The sequence below is a fragment of the Mesoplodon bidens genome, assembly GCF_964165515.1.
Source record: "Mesoplodon bidens genome assembly, chromosome: 11".
Classification (NCBI taxonomy): domain Eukaryota; kingdom Metazoa; phylum Chordata; class Mammalia; order Artiodactyla; family Ziphiidae; genus Mesoplodon; species Mesoplodon bidens.
This window is the reverse complement of record NC_138167.1, coordinates 66,401,198-66,417,660: the sequence shown is the minus strand read 5'-3', so window position 1 is coordinate 66,417,660 and position 16,463 is coordinate 66,401,198. Positions and strand designations below refer to the sequence as shown.

The 16,463-nt window shown below is 54.1% G+C and overlaps 1 protein-coding gene across 1 annotated transcript in view; it reads left to right on the top strand.

The window, feature by feature from the left end:
• The window catches only part of CACNA1I (calcium voltage-gated channel subunit alpha1 I), a gene marked incomplete at its 3' end in the record, with an annotated part of 104,407 nt that overhangs the window by 51,960 nt on the left and 35,984 nt on the right, over window positions 1–16,463 (top strand). Inside the window, exons 5-9 of the mRNA XM_081248772.1 lie at window positions 640–799; window positions 7,753–8,068; window positions 9,238–9,330; window positions 12,669–12,975; window positions 15,391–15,827. Of these exons, the coding sequence (XP_081104898.1) occupies window positions 640–799; window positions 7,753–8,068; window positions 9,238–9,330; window positions 12,669–12,975; window positions 15,391–15,827 (1,313 nt within the window). The remainder of the gene's footprint in view (window positions 1–639; window positions 800–7,752; window positions 8,069–9,237; window positions 9,331–12,668; window positions 12,976–15,390; window positions 15,828–16,463) is intronic.

The following is a 16,463-nucleotide window of genomic DNA, read 5'->3' as shown; positions in this document are numbered from 1 at the left end:
GTGGTTTTGGCTGGTACTGATGTGTCCTGGCAAGGTCAGGGAACCACTGACTGCCCCGGAGATGAAGGACACTTATTAGCCTCCTACTGTTGCCCATTCTGGGTGGGTGCTGGGCATAGGGAGATGAGCTGGCCTCAGTCCTAGGCCTCTGGGTACTTGGGGGTTGTGGAAAGAGTGCTAACTTGGTGTCAGGACACCTGGTTTAAATCCAGACCCTGCTGCTTCCTATCTGTGTGACCTTGGGTGAGTAGCTTCAGTTCTAGGAACCTCCAGTTGCCTCTTCTATAAAATAGGGATAATATTATCACCCTCACGAAGGAGATCATATTTGTGCATTACCCAGAAAAGCGCTTGGCACATAAAAGGTGCTCCATAAATGCCTGCCTCTTCACCCAGAATCTAGTGTAAGTGTCGTGGGGCCCAGGGCCATTTCCGTGGCCTCTGAGAGGAGGGGCAGGTACCAAGGAGGAAGTCTGTCTGGTGGCCACTGAGCAGGCTGAGGACAGTAAGGAGCCCCTGCCCATATGTCCCACCTCTCCTTTCACTGCCCCCTCTCTGTTCCTCTAACCCTGCTCTCCCTCTGTCCTCTCTGGGACCTCTGCCCCTGTCTGCCCATCCCTCCACCCTTCCCTCTCTCAGGTATGCGGATCCTGGTGAACCTGCTCCTGGACACGCTGCCCATGCTGGGGAATGTCCTCCTGCTCTGCTTCTTTGTCTTCTTCATCTTTGGCATCATCGGCGTGCAGCTCTGGGCAGGCCTGCTGCGCAACCGCTGCTTCCTGGAGGAGAACTTCACAATGTGAGTGCAGTCCCACCCCACCCTGTACCCGCCTGCCCTGGGCTCCTGGCCAGCTTTAGCTGGGGGATCAGTGGCACTAAATGTTTCAGGGCTAGGAAGGTCTCCACATTGAGACCTGGTCCCAATCCTTATTTCCAGTGGTGCAGAGAGATTAAGGGATGTACCCAGGTGAGTTGGTGGTAGGTCTCTCATGAATGGCTGGACACCAGAATGAGCACAGAAGTCCTCTGAGCTCTCAAAATTGGTCTCAAAAAGTCCCAGTCCAAGATAAGCCCTTAGATGCTAATTCAGTACCTAGTGACTCTTACTTAACACATAGTTTTAACTTACTTGGGAATTGGGACCAAAAGAGTGGAAGCAGCAAACTAGAAGGAGGTTGGGTAAGAGGAAAAAGGGCAGTTAAGATCCAAGCAGAAGTGATGACAACAAGGAATAAAGAGTCAGAAAACCTTAAAAGCAGACATGGAAACTGGCTTTCTAATTACAGCACAGACATTCCTATCAGTGACTCTGAGTCATCAGGGAAAGGTCAGCTTGCATTCGGCCCACTTGTGTCTAAAAGCAGTGGGGTGAGCAACTCCTCAGAGAGATGACTGTCCAAAGCTATGTAAACAGAAATCAAGCTTTGGCTCTTGGAGGAGTTGCGTTGAGTTGTCTGAGAAATGTGACATCTACAGAATCTCAGCGACGAGGGATAAGCGACGTTTTTGAGTGTACATACATGCCCATATGTATTTGGACATGACTATACTTTCATTTTGTTTCACTAATATGCGTTAGTGCACTCCTGCTGTGTGCCAGGCCCCAGGGAGACTGAAGTAAAAAAGCATTTTCATTCATCCTGTCACTCGACAAACTCATCCAAGTGGCAGCTCTTGCCCAGCCCGTGCTCGGGCCGAGGACGCAGCAGAAGGTGGAGTTCCTGCCCCTGGGGAGCAAGGACTGCAGGAGGGACAGTTCCTGCCCCTGGGGACACTGCACAGGCATGGGCCGGGCCTCCCTCTTGGCCTGACTGTTGGTTGTGGGGATGGAGCTAAGCTGGAGAGCCAGGGGGAAGCCTGGGGAAGGGACTGACCCGCCCATCACTGTGGGGGAACAGTAGGGTACCTGGGTAGATCAGAGAAGGGGCACCCTTGTGGGTAAGAGCCCTGTGGGGGGTAGGGGTGCCCTCACTGTGTCAGTCATTTGGAAGAGGTGGCCCCTGAGTCAGGGCCTGGGGCAGCAGGAGAGGAGGACCCTGCTTCTCCTGGTCTGGCCTTCAAAGATGGAGACGCGTAGGTATGAGCTCTCAGCTTTGGGTTCAGGTCTCATCCAGGCCCCTCCGTCCCATATGGATCTTTCTCTAGGTCGTTCCGACATGGGCCCCTTCTCATTATCCCAGCTCAGCCTCGATGTCGCCTTGTCCTGGAGGCCTTCCCTCACCACCCACATCCCCCAGACCCTCTATTGCCTTATCCTGCTTGATTTTCTTGGCACTATCTCTGTCTGAAATTATGTCACTTGTGATTTATTTTCTTGGTTGTTGGGTATCTCTAGACCAGTTTATTTACTTGGTTAGCAAGGATGAAGCGCTCCTGTGTGACAGGGGCCGTGGAGGTGACGCTTGACTTTTGATCCCATGTGGAGACCAGGAAACTGAGGCTGAGAGAGGAGAATCTTGCTCCGGGGCACCCAGCTTGGCGAAGTGAGAGATAGAATTAGAACCTGGGTTCCCCTGACTCTAAAGCCTGCTGTGACTGCCCCCCAGGGAGTGTGTGCGAAGCATCCCTCCAGGCACATAAGCCCCTCAGGAGACCCCAGATGGTCATTTGGAGTGTTCTTGATGAGCACAGAATCAGGACGATGTCACCCAGCTAGGAAGTGGCAGGGCCCGGAATCTGAGCCCTGGTCTGGTGTCCTCTGCAAAGCATCTGGTCCCTTCTTGCGGATTCTGTCTAGGCATTAATGCACACACACGACTATTTACACCCCAGACAGGTTTTAAAAATGAGAATTGCTCTGGCAGCGTGTCTTGAGTGTGTTTTTCATCAGTGTTTCTTATTCCACGAATGAATCAGAAGCTGGCGAGCCAGCTTCTGTTGATGGACCTTGCGAGGTTTCCAAGTTTTAGCTTTTACACACAAGCCTGCAGGGAGCATTGTGTATGCTTGCGATGTTTGTGATCAATGGCTAGACTCATAATTTCTAGTCAAAATGTAAGGCATTCCTCAGAGATATTGCGGGTTTGGTTCCAGACCACCACAGTAAAGCGAGTCATATGACTTTTTTGGTTTCTCAGTGCATATTATGTTTACACTATACTGTAGTCGATTGATTGTGCAATAGTATTAAAAAAAGAACATACCCCAATTAAAAAGTACTTTATTACCAAAAAATGCTAGCCATCATCTGAGCCTTCAGTGAGTTGTAATAGTAACGACAAAGATTACTGATCACAGATCACCACGACAAATATAATAATAATAAAAGTTTGAAATATTACAAGAATAATCAAAATGTGACAGAGACACAAAGTGAGCAAATGCTGTTGGAACAACGGCACCGACATATGCTCGATACAGGGTTGCCACAAACCTTCAATTTGTAAGAAATGCAATAAAGCAAAGCTCAAAAAAACCGAGGTATGCCCCTGTGTCCATTTTTTTAAAATACTTTTTTTGGTTAAGGTATAAATTACACTCAGTAGCAGGCACAGCTATTAAGTGCTCAGTGAGGTTTTAACCTGGGTTGTACATCACTGTAAATCTACCCTGAGAAACTCACTGTCCCCAGCAAAGCTCCCTCCTGCCCTTTCCCAGTCACCTTCCCCCTCACCCCAAAGTAGCAGCTATTCTGATCTCCATCACCATAGATTCCCTTTGCCTGTTTCTGAGGTTTCTTTAGATGGAATCATATAGGCCGTTACCTTTTGTGTCTGCATCTTTGTCTCAATGTCTTTGAGGTTCATCCAAGTTGTTGCTTGTGTATTTCCTTTTTCATTAAGAAAAATCATCTTTAGATTACTTATTTTTTAAAAAAAATATTTATTTATTTTGGCTGTGCCAGGTCTTAGTTGTGGCATGGGGTATCTTTGTTGTGGCATGCAGACTCTTAGTCGCAGCATGCATGCAGGATCTAGTTCCTTGACCAGGGGTCGTACCCGCCCCATGCTTTGGGAGCATGGAGTCTTACCCACTGGACCACCAGAGAAGTCCCTCCTTCTTTTTCACTGCTGTGAGGATTCTGCTGCGTGAATATACAACTATGTGTTTTTCTATTCTCCTGTTGATCTGGGTAGTTTCTGGTTCTTTGGCTCTATGACTGATGAATACTTTTGTCCATGTCTTTGGGTGGATATGGCCATTCCTTCTCTTGGGTAAGTTCTCAGGGGTGGAATTGCTGGGTTAAGGGAGTGCATAAGTTTATTGGCTTTAGTAGATTTTGCCAAACTGTTTTCCAGGATGGTTGCACTAAATGTTCGCTAGCAAAGTCTAAGAGTTCCAGTTGCCCTACATGCTTTAGCAACATTTGGAATTGTCCTTTCATTTTTACTATTCTAGTGAGAGTGCAATGGTGCCTTATTGTGGTTTTAATTTGAATTTCCCTGATGACTAGTGGTGATAAGCACCTTTCCGTGTGTTTATCAGCCATTGGTGTATCTTCTTGTGAAGTGTTTGTATGGTCTTTTGCCATGTTAAAGTTGGATTGCCTTTCTTTTTCTTATAAATTTGTAGCGGACCTTTATATCCTGGATTTGAGTCCTTTGGTGGATATATATAAACTGCAAATATTTGATTCCAGTCTAAATTTTCTGTTTTCACTCTTTTTTTAATATTTTAAATTTTGTTCTTTTTCTTTTAAATTTTTTTCTTTTTCCTTTTTATTTCTTTTTAAATAAAAAGTTCTTTTTGTTCTTTTATATTTTTTTTCTGTTTTTCTTTTATTGTCTTTAATTTTTTTTCTGTTTTTCTTCTGTTTTCACTCTGTTTTTCCTTTTAAAAATATTTTTTATTGTGTTTTTGTTTTCTATTTCTTTAGAAATTTTTTGTTCCTTTATACTTTTTGTTTTTTCTTTTCCTTTTAAAAATTTTTTCTTTTTGTTCTTTTTCTGTTTTCACTCTCTTAATGGTGTCATTTGATTGACAAACAGAAGCTCTCAGTTGTAATGAAGACCAGATATCAATCATTTTCCTAGTATGCTTTTTGTATCCAGTTTAAGAAATCTTTTCCTAACCCAAGGTTACCAACTGTCCTCCGGTGTTTTCTTTTAGAAGCTTTCTTTTTATCTTTCACATTTAGGTCTATATTCCACTTCAAATAATTTTTAGTATGACCTGTGGTTGGGGTCAAGATTCATTTTTTATATGGACGACCGACTGTCCCAGCACCACTGATGGAGAAGTCCATCCTTTCTCCACTGAACTGCAGTAGTGCCTTTATTAAACTGTCAGGGGACCATATGTATTTGGGTTGGATGTCTACATGTTAATTGTTAATAGATGTTGTTGCCAAATTGCCCTCTAAAAAGTCATGTCAACTTACACTCCCACCAATAGTGTATTAGCGTGTTTGCACTCACCCCATACTCAATATTGTCAGCCCTGAAATGTTTGCTGTTTAGATGGATGTAAAATGATCTCACTGTTAGTTTTGTTTGTATTTTCCTGTTATTAGTGAGATGAACATCTTTTCCTGTATGTTGGCCATTTTGATTTCTTCTGTGAATTTTCCATTCTTTTGTCCTTTCCCCCGCAGTGGGTTCCTTTTCTTATTGAGTTATAGGAGATTTTAATATGCTTTAGATGGTTATTTTTTATCTGTTTTATACGTTGCAAATACTTCATCCCAGGGGATGGCAAACTCTGGCCTGTTTTCGTAAATAAAGTTTTATTGGACCACAGCCATGCCCACTTGTTTACTTGCTTCTTATGACTGTTTTCATGTTATAATGGTGGAGTTGCATGACTGGGACAGAGACCATGTGGTATGCAGAAAAATACTTACTATTTGGCCCTTTATGGAAAAAGTTTGCCTACTTTGTATACTATTGTTTGTCTCATAGAAATTTTGTATATAATCAATCTTGTCAACCTTTTCCTTTATAGATTTTGGATTTTATGTGTCTTATACAAGAAGGCCTTACCTATCCTGAGTTAACAAAAATATTTCATATTTTCTTATAGTGTTTTTATGGTTATTTTTGTAGCATTTATGCTTTTTTTTTTTTTGCGGTACGTGGGCCTCTCACTGTTGTGGCCTCCCCCGTTGTGAAGCACAGGCTCCAGATGTGCAGCCTCAGCAGCCATGGCTCACGGGCCCAGCCGCTCCGCGGCATGTGGGATCCTCCCAGACCGGGGCACGAACCCGTATCCCCTGCATCGGCAGGCAGACTCTCAACCACTGCGCCACCAGGGAGGCCCGCATTTATGCTTTTTAATGCACCAGTTTACTATTTTAAATTTTATGATATATTTTATTTAACCTAATATATCCAAAATATTATTATTTTCAGTGTGCAATCAATATAAACAATTAATGATGAGATAATAGACATTCTTTTTTCCTTTTGATACCATGTCCTCAAGACATATTTATGGTGTGAGGTAAGGATCTAACTTTTTTTTTTTTTTTGTGGTACGCGGGCCTCTCTCTGTTGTGGCCTCTCCCGTTGCGGAGCACAGGCTCTGGATGCGTAGGCTCAGCGGCCATGGCTCACGGGCCCAGCCGCTCTGTGGCATGTGGGATCTTCCCGGACCGGGGCATGAACCCGTGTCCTCTGCATCGGCAGGCGGACTCTCAACCACTGAGCCACCAGGGAAGCCCAGGATCTAACTTTTTTATTTTCCAAATGGACAGCAAATGTCTTAACACCATTTACTGACTAGTCCTTCCATTCCCCATGGACCTCAAAAGGTGTCTCTATAATGTACTAAGTTCTCTTTTATACCTGGGTTTGTCCCTGTGCTCTGTGATGTTCCACAATTCTTTCTGTTCCTGTTGCAATACCACACTCTAATAATAATCATACTTGTAGAGTATTTTGTTCTCCTGTAGGGCTGCACTCCATTCATCTTTATTCTTTTAAAAAATTGTATTGACTATTCTCCCGTTCATATAAATCCTAGAACCATCTGGCCAGGTTTCATAGACAAAAACATGTTGAGATTTTGATTAGGATTGCAGTGAATCATAGATTAGCTCTACAGGATGGGCAGGGCAGGCATTGTCATCTCTGTTTTACAGATGAAGAAATTGAGGTCCAGAGAGGGGAAGTGACCAGCCCAAGGTCACAGAGATGGGAGAGGGTGGGGCAGGAAGGTATCTTACCTTCATTTGTTGAATCAGTAAAATTTAGCATTTGTGGGGCTTCCCTGGTGGCTCAGTGGTTGAGAGTCCGCCTGCTGATGCAGGAGACACGGGTTCATGCCCTGGTCCGGGAGGATCCCACATGCCGCAGAGCGGCTGGGCCCGTGAGTCGTGGCCGCTGAGCCTGCGTGTCTGGAGCCTGTGCTCCGCAGCAGGACAGGCCACAGTGGTGAGAGGCCCGCGTACTGCAAAAAAAAAAAAAAAATTTAGCATTTGTATATTAAGCACCTACTCTGCGCCGACCACAGTGTGTAGGTACTAGGGATGCTGAGACTCAGTCCTTTCCCTAAAAGAGCTCCAACCTCCCAGGGGAGTTGGGTGCACTTTTTTCCCCAAGAGCAATAACAGGGGTGAGTGCAGGGCCCAGTCTTCCCTGAGGCTCCGCCAGGGAAGGCTCCCTCTTGGTGTGGGGGGGACCCTGGAACTGTCCACGGTGGGCAGGTGGGAGTTTTTGTGACCATGGCAGAGGTGGGGAAGGGCGTCCCAGGCAGGGGGACCAGCATGTGCGAAGGCCTGGAGGCGATGATGGCATGTTGGGCCGGTCTTGCCATGCTGTGTGGCAGTGACCCCTCCCCTTCTCCTCTTTCCCCACCATCACCTGTGGACAGACAAGGGGATGTGGCCCTGCCCCCCTACTACCAGCCGGAGGAGGACGACGAGATGCCCTTCATCTGCTCCCTGTCGGGGGACAACGGCATCATGGGCTGCCACGAGATTCCCCCGCTCAAGGAGCAGGGCCGCGAGTGCTGCCTGTCCAAGGATGACGTCTATGACTTCGGGGCGGGGCGCCAGGACCTCAACGCCAGTGGGCTCTGTGTCAACTGGAACCGCTACTACAATGTGTGCCGCACGGGCAGCGCCAACCCCCACAAGGGCGCCATCAACTTTGACAACATCGGCTACGCCTGGATCGTCATCTTCCAGGTGGGGCCCTCGGGCCTGGCACCGGCCCCCATGCTGGGGGCTGGGGGTGGGGAGGGGTGGGGTGAACAGCTTCACCTGGCAGGCGGGGCTCTGTGCTGGGAGTTTGCCACCCGTCATTGAAATCTACCCGTCCTGCTGGCTCAACAGGCACTATCATGCCCATGTTACAGACAGAGCAACTGAGGTTCAAAGAAAGGGCTGTAGGCCCTCGGGTGTATTGCCTGATGCCTCTGTGCCTCAGTTTTCTTATCTCTAAAATGGGGGTAATAACAACTCCCCCCCCACCTTGAGTGGCTGAGAAGAATAAACCAGATGATGCGAGCCGAGACTAGTGTGCGGTGAGTACTCAGTCAAGGTTGCCTTCCTGCTGTCGTCAGATGGAAGGATGGGGCAGGTGCAGAGGGTGGTGGCTGAGAAGCCGCTGAGGGGTCTGCTTGGCACGCTTTGCTCTGGGGAGCAACAGGATCATAGAATTCAGAGCTGCAAGGTGTGATGTGATCACAGCCCAGCAGGTGCATTTTGGGACCCTTCGGCCCCGAGAGGGTGGCTGGCAGTGACCTGGCAAATGCTCTGTGCATTTGTCAGAAGCGAACAAGACCGCGGTGCTGGGGGTGCCCAGCGTTCGCCTCGCCCGAGGCTCCTCTGCTTTCCTCTCTGGGAAAGTGCATGGGTGACAGAGGCACACCAGGCTTCTCACAGCCCCCGTCCCGGGCTCACCTGAGCTGCGCCCCGACCCTGCCAGGTGGGCTCTGTTAATCCCACACACTAAAGAAGCAGCCGAGGCTCAGAGAGTGGCCCGGGGGGTGAGCTGGAGCCGCAGCCCAGGGCCCCCTGCTTCCAGTCCTCCTGCCTTGGTGTGGAAGACTGGAAGGTGGGGGGCTCTGGAGCGAGAGGGGCCAGATTAAGTCCCTGGTCCCCTCCTTCCTGGCTGTGTGACATTGGGCAAGTGTCCTAACCCTTCTGAGCCTCAGTTTCCTTACTTGCATGTTGGGGATGAGGATGGCTGCCTGGCAGAGCCTTTGGGAGAAGTACGAGAGGGAACGTGTGTAGAGTGTCCCGGCACGCAGCGGGGCTTCTGTCTGGGGCAGCTTCCCCTTTGCTGCCTGCCTTTCTGGACGCTCAGCCATCTCAGGCTCTCTCTCTCCTCTTCTGCTCTGTCCTGGCTGCAGGTGATTACTCTGGAAGGCTGGGTGGAGATCATGTACTACGTGATGGATGCTCACTCCTTCTACAACTTCATCTATTTTATCCTGCTTATCATAGTAAGTGTCAGGGGAGCTGGGGCTCTCTGGGCAAGCTCAGGGACCCATGGGCCAGGGGACCCCAGAGTGGGGGCAGGGGTCTTTGGGAATCCCCAGGGTGCCCCTTCAGAGCCCGGAGAACTGAGTGGGAGAGAGCAGGAGGGGCAGTTTTTAAATGCAGCCGAGCAGCAGGTGACTGAGGGAGCTCGTCAGGGGTGGCTGTGGAGGCATCCATCACTTCCGATTGCCTTCACTTCTCATTTCTGGGCATTTAAGTCCACCTGCTGCTCCTGCTCGTGTTTCTCTGCCTCGTAGTCTCTGGGAATACATCCTTTTATGACCATAGCAGGGATGCAGCCTCAGGATGGAAGCTTCTCAAGGGCTCCAGCACCTCCCTCGTTTCCTGGGGCGGGAAGATGAGATGCTGTGAAATGGAAGCCCGGGGCTGCTTCCCGGGCAGGGTCTGGAGGGGAGGCTGAGCCTGGTTGGGAACTGGTAGAAGTCCCTGAAATTCTCGGAGGGGCTCCCAGCTTTTGGGCAGCTCTGTCTTGTGGGGGAGACCTCGAGATGAAGGGGTTCTCTCTCCGCCCCCAGAGAGGGCCCACTGTCTGGCCGGCCCCTCCTGCCTTCCTCTGCACAGTCTCCCCAGAACGAGCTCATCCACCTTGTCATGCCTGACAGCAGCTTCAGCCACAGCACAGTCCCCAGGTGTCAAGGTGATTCACTCCTGGGAGAGTCGCTGCTGGCTCCCTGCTGCTGCAGGGCTGGGATCTCTGGCTTCCTGGCCGTGGGAGAGAGCGGGCTTGGGACTCCGGGGCAGCACCCCATCCTGGGCTGCTGGGACTTTGACCTGGGGGCTCAGGACAAGCCGACCTGAGACACCCTCGCTCTTGGCTTAGTTTCGATGCCTTCCTGGGGATGCTGGGGCCTTGGACCCATGAGGAGTCACCCTAGATAGAAAGAGAGGGACCCAGGCTTTGTTCAGCGTTGCCGTCCATCCACTGGCTTGTTCATTGCCTAGCACATTTAGGGAAGCCTGCTCTGCGCCAGGCCCTGAGCCGAGTGCTGGGTACTGAGCAGTGAGTCAGGCCCTCCCTGCTCCCTGGGAGCTCACAGTCTTGTGGGGGAAGATGGGCTACAGCAGACAGGTACCAGACTGCATCTTAGGAGCCACCACTGAAGGAAGCCCAAGAGGCTGAGGGAGCCCACAGGAGGCCTCTCACCCGGCTTGGAGAAGGGATAGGGGAAGTGAGAGGCTTCCTGGAGGAGGTGATGCCAGAATTGAGCCTTAAAGGCTGGAGGCGGAAGAGCCAGAGGAAGAGCCTTCTGGGCAGGGGACGCCTCACAGAGACCCTGAGGCCAGACAGAATCCTGCAGTGCGGGGACTGTGAACCACTGAGCTTGCGAGAGGAGCCTTGAGTTCCAGAGAGAGGCCGGAGGACCCTTCATCTGCTTCTCCTGATGGACTTAGGGGTGGAGTCTGGGCTTGGGAACTCCCAGCATGACCCTGGGCAGGACCCTTAGCCCCCTGAGCTCACGGTGAAGCGGGGAACAGTGACGGCACCTGGCTCAGGGGCCCTGGGGGGGGTTAGAGGAGACAGAGCCTGCGGCTGCACAGCCCCTGGCACACAGTACATGCTCAATAAATGTGCCCTGCTGCTATTATTGCTGCGATTATTGGGCCCCGGGTGGCCCTGTCACAGGAGAACGGGTGCTGGTAGGAGGCTGAGGATGCTGAGTTTTCCAGGTGCTGGGAAGCATCCTGCGAGCAGAGGCTGGGTGACCGTGCTGTTCTTTTACCCTCACAACCCTGGCCATGCAGGGTCACCTGCTTGTTTCCCAGGTGTGGACCCTGAGCCCCAGAGAGGTGAGGTGCCTGGCCTGGGCCACACAGCCGGTGAGGGGTCCTCAGCCTTTGCACGCAGGTCCCCAGTACTCCTGTTTGCAGAAGTCCTAAGCTCGTCCGAGCCTTATGTTTTTGATGGGGAAATGGAGGTCTAGAGGGGATGGGGAGCTGCCCAGTTACCCAGGGACAGCAGCCCCAGAGGCGGGCTGGGTAGAGGCTGCCAGGTGTGAGCTCCCAGCGGACAGGGTCCGTGCCCCTCACACAGGCCTGCCGAGCGGGTCTCCAGGAAATGCGGAGAGAGCAAACGAGTGAGGCATCTTCTTACTTTAGAGGCAGGGATTTTTCCCAGAGTCCTCTGGGTCAGGAAGCTCCCCACCCCAGGCCCCCGTACCCCACTCCTGAGCCCCAGCTCCCCAGCTGTGCTGTGGGGGAGAGGAAGGAAGGGGGATCAGCGACTGGGGCTGTGGCCTACAGGAACCTTCTGGTAGGCAGCCTGGAGGAGGGTGAAACGCACACTGCCCCCTCCCTCTGGCAGGCGAGTCTGCAGCTGAGTCTGTTCAAAGGCTTAGCATGTGCTTAGGAGGAGCCTGCGTCTGGAAACGGGGGCTTTCCTGCCTGTGGTGGCCCCTGGGGCTGGGCCCTGGGACTTGAGGTGGCAGAATTCCTAGCACTAGCCAGGTAGCCTTTCCCCATCCAAGCCCAGATGAAGATGCCCAACTAAGCCCTTTCCGAGGGAAGCTTCTCTTTTCTTGTCTGGAGGCCCAAAGTCAAGGCCGTAGTGAGGGTAGGGCTGGGGTGGGACTCAGGGCCCGGGTAGTCTGAGGGGGGCCGTGCCTCCCTCCCTGCCCTCAGCGCTGATGTCCCAGGTGGGAGGGCAGCCGTGGCCAAGGCTTAGGGGCCTGAGGGGAGAGGGCTTGGAAGCAGGCCTCAGCGGGGCCTGGGGAGCTGCCTGGGCCACCGCTGTCCTGAGCCCCAGCCTCCTCCCAGAGCAAGGCCTCAGCGCTCTTTTCCTGTCCCTATCTGTGCCCGTGCCTCTCCGTCTCTCTGGGCGCTCCGCCCTCCCCTCCTCTCTCCCTGTCTCCACCCGCCCCGGTCACTTTGTGCTTCCCACACCCTCCGTTTCTGTCCTCTCTGAGCCTGTCTCACTCTCCCCTGGTGTCCCTCCTTGACCTTGTCTGTCTGTCTGTACCCCCCTGTCTGTGGCTGTCTCTTTCCCTGTTCCATGTCTGGGATCCGCCCCTGCCCCTCCTCCGGTCTTCCTTTTGGCCTCTGTATCCTCTGCTTCTCGCCCTGCCTCTGTCCCTCCATCTCCATCGCCGTCTCCCCGTCTCCGTCGCCGTCTCCCCGTCTCCATCACCGTCTCCCCATCTCCATCACCGTCTCCCCATCACCATCGCCGTCTCCCCGTCTCTCTTTCTCCTTCTCCGTCTCCCTCTCCCACCATCCTGCCCCTGCTCCCACCTCCTCTCACCCCACCGTCCCCTCTGTCCCTGTCCTCTCCCGTTGGTCACAGGTGGGCTCCTTCTTCATGATCAACCTGTGCCTCGTTGTCATAGCGACCCAGTTCTCGGAGACCAAGCAGCGGGAGCACCGGCTGATGCTGGAGCAGCGGCAGCGTTACCTGTCCTCCAGCACGGTGGCCAGCTACGCCGAGCCTGGTGACTGCTACGAGGAGATCTTCCAGTACGTCTGCCACATCCTGCGCAAGGCTAAGCGCCGGGCCCTGGGCCTCTACCAGGCCCTGCAGAGCCGGCGCCAGGCCCCGGAGGCACCCGGCTCCACCAAGCCCGGGCCCCACACCAAGGAGCCCAGGCACTACAGTAAGTGGCCCACCTCCCCTGACCTCCAGGGTGCCCCGCGCAGGCCTCGTGTGCCTCTAGCTGGGGACTCAGAAACAGCACTGTTTGCAAACGTGCCCTGTCTTCCCAGCACAAGCAAAGGTATCCAGCAAGTTCAGAACCCGGATCTTCCCCTGGCAGCTCCAGTCCACACCCCCGGGGTTCCGTGCCCCCTTTCCTGACCACCTGCTGGTGCCTGGCCTGGGCTAGCCCTGCGCTTGGGGGGCCTAGCCCTGCCCTGGAGGAATTTTCTTTTGATCCCATGTGTGCACAGGGACTCGGGCTCTGCCCTGGGAGCCACGCTTGAAAGAATGAACAATAGTCTGTCCTTAGTCTTGTGAAACTATAAAATCCCTCCACCACTGTAGCCTGTCTCCGTTCTCACCCCGCTGATCCCCCATGGGTTCCTGTGGCCGCCTGCCTGCTTGCTAGCACACCTGAGCAGCGATGTCGGGCACCTGGAATGAAAGGGCCGTGGCCAGCCCTGCAGAGAGAGGCAGGGCATGCTGGGGACACCCGAACACTGTGATCTGCCCCTGCCTTGGGGCCATTTCTCCTGCTCGACTGTAGACGGTTCCAGAGAGTTAGCAGCGTAGGCTTAAAAAGGGGCTTCCATTCGTTTTCTCATCTGTTCTAGAAAACAGTCCTGTGAAGGGAGCAGAGTGAGTAATATTAGCCCCAGTGTTCAGATGGGACAACGAACGTCCAGAGGGGTGAAGGGAGTCACTTAAGGTCACACAGTGTGTCAGTGACCAAAGCTCGGCATTGGGGACATCAGAGTTGCAGGCTCTGCTGAGCCCACCCCTAGGGGGACGTGAACCGCTCCCGTAGGAGGAGGCAAAGGGCCACAGGAGGTGGGCCCCACCCCAGGCCCAGTCCTGCCCCCAGGCGGTGTCCACAAGGAAGTCAGCCGGCGTCAGCCCAGAGTAGGCGCAGTTGGGACGGTGGACGGCCCGGCTCCCCGCCGTGGAGCGAGGGCGAGGCCCTGCGCTGTGGGAGCCAGCCACCCCCAGGCCCTGCCCCTGCAGGTCTCACGTTCTGGGAACCTGAGGTTCTCAGAGACAAGCTGGAGAACTCATCCTCAGAGCTGCCGCCCAGCCGCCCCTGGGAGCCAGCCATCCAGGCGTGGTCTTGGAAGCTCCAGGTGGCCTGTGGGCTGGCCCAGCACGTGGACAGGGGAGCTGGGGTCGGGCAAGGCTGGCACCCCGTGTTCCTGGATGACGCGGGGAGGGGTGTTTACGGCTCAGGGCTTCCTGCTGCCGCCCATCGCCCTCTCCATGGAAACCTCGTGGAGAGAAGCCCTAGACAGGCTTTTGGAGGGAGGCCGTGCCCCCTGCCCTGGGCCTTCGTGCCTCCCCCGGCTCCCTTCCTTGGGAAACAAGTGTCAGGGGGCCCAGCCCCACGTACAGTTGGGCTGGGAAGGGCTTTGCCATGACCTCCAGCACTGAGGTGGCCCACCCTTGGGCTTCTGGCTGCCCCACCGGTCTAGAGGGTGACTGAGTCAGAGAGCCTTGTCCAGACATAGGGAGGTGTTTGGAAATGAACGGTAGACATTACAGGTTTTTCTTTCCCTTTAACGTTATTTATTTATGTTTTGCTACATAAGCCAAACCTGTGTATTCTAGGAAAACGCAGACAAATATAAAGAAGGAACCAAACTATCCAGAAAGAGCCTCTCTGACACCTCTTTGAAATGGTTCACAGATCACAGAACGTGGGTCCAAGACCGGCCCAGCTTCTCGCACTCTCCCTGGGCAGCTGGGGGGATGACGGCTCCTGCCCCCTCCCGGGGTTAACCCTGACTCAGCTGTGCGGGGTTGGGGGAGGAAGTCATAGGGGTGGTGCTTCTAGAGCAAGGGCTTGCCCCTGCCCCGGGCTCCTGCCCGCTTCCTCCCTGGTGACAGGCCCCCGCCATGGGCAGGAGAATTGAGGAATGCCGAGGCCACCTTGGCTTCATCTGAGGGGTGTCTACCCTCCACAATGGTCTTTTCAGCCGTTTTCCAAGCTCCATGATGTCATGAAGCAGGACGGTGGGGAGGGGCTGGGGCTCCTGGAGGGTCTTTCAGTGACCAACCTGGGGCCACGGGGCAGGAAGTGACAGGGCGAGGACACTGTTCTGGGCTCATACCGTGTATTAACCAACAGAATCCGCCCCATGGCCCCGGTGTGTGGGTGTTCCTGGTCCCCGCTTTTCCTCGGGGGCCAACGAAGCCCAGAGGGTGAAGCTGTTTCCCCAGGAACCACGAGCCACTTGGCCTCCAGGTGGGGCTGGCGGGTTCCAGGCAGACCCCGTGGGCACACGCGAGTGGTAACCCAGGTTGGGCCGGGCCTAGTGTGCGCGGGGGCCGCCTCCTGCGGGACCCGAGGCACCAACCCCGACCTTGGCTTCTTTTCCAGAGCTGTGCCCCCGACACAGCCCCCCGGACTTGACGCTTCACATGCTGGTGCAGCCCATCTCTGCCATTCTGGCCTCCGACCCCGCCAGCTGCCCCCGCTGCCAGCACGAGGTGGGCTGGCGGCCCTCGGGCCTGGGCAGCAGCAACTCGGGCCAGGAGGACTCGGGCTCTGGGGGCTCGGGCTCCGGGGGCTCGGGCAGCGGCGAGGACGAGGCCGGCGGGCACGGGGCCCGGAGCAGTGAAGACGGGGCCTCCTTGGAGCTGGAGAACGAGGACGAGGTGGGGCAGGCGGACGGGGCTGCCTGGCTGTGTGGAGACGTGTGGCGGGAGACGCGAGCCAAGCTGCGGGGCATTGTGGAGAGCAAGTACTTCAACCGGGGCATCATGATGGCCATCCTGGTCAACACCGTCAGCATGGGCATTGAGCACCACCAGCAGGCGAGTGTCGGGAGGCGGGGCCCGGGGGAGCCTGGCACGTGTGAGCCCGGGCCTGTCGAACACCTGCTGTCTGTCTGTCTTCCTCTGACCTGGGTCCCCTTCAGCCATGTGACCTCAGTGCCCTGCCCAGGGCCAGGCACAGAGGGGGTGGAGCTCAGGGTCAACGCGTGGCCGAATGGCCCCTTGGGGTGTGAACAGGGGGATGTGGTTCCTTTCCCTCTGAGTCTCTCAGCGTGGACACCAGGTCCCCCACAACCCATCCCCCGCCAGTCCCTGCAGAGTCCTAACTTCCATTTGTCGCCTCTCCATGTGACCCTCCTGTCTCTTCTCTCCAAAACGGCTGGAGCAGTCATTCCAGAGGCTGGGAGTGCCCCTGCCCCCAAATTTCCAGAGCCCCCGCTGACCTTGGCACAAAATGCAGACCTTTCCACTGACATTCAAGGCCCTTTGTGCTCCACCTGGGACATATTGATACCTTCTGCAGGTGGGACGCCCTCCTGCCCCTCACGCCCCCCACTTACTCTCCGCCTCACCGCAGCACCCCGGCACTAAGGGGCCCCAGGGGTGCCCTGCAAAGGCTGTCCCCCATCTCCCTTCTTGGACAAACCTGTGGTTTCTTCTGTCTTCAGCTCTGGG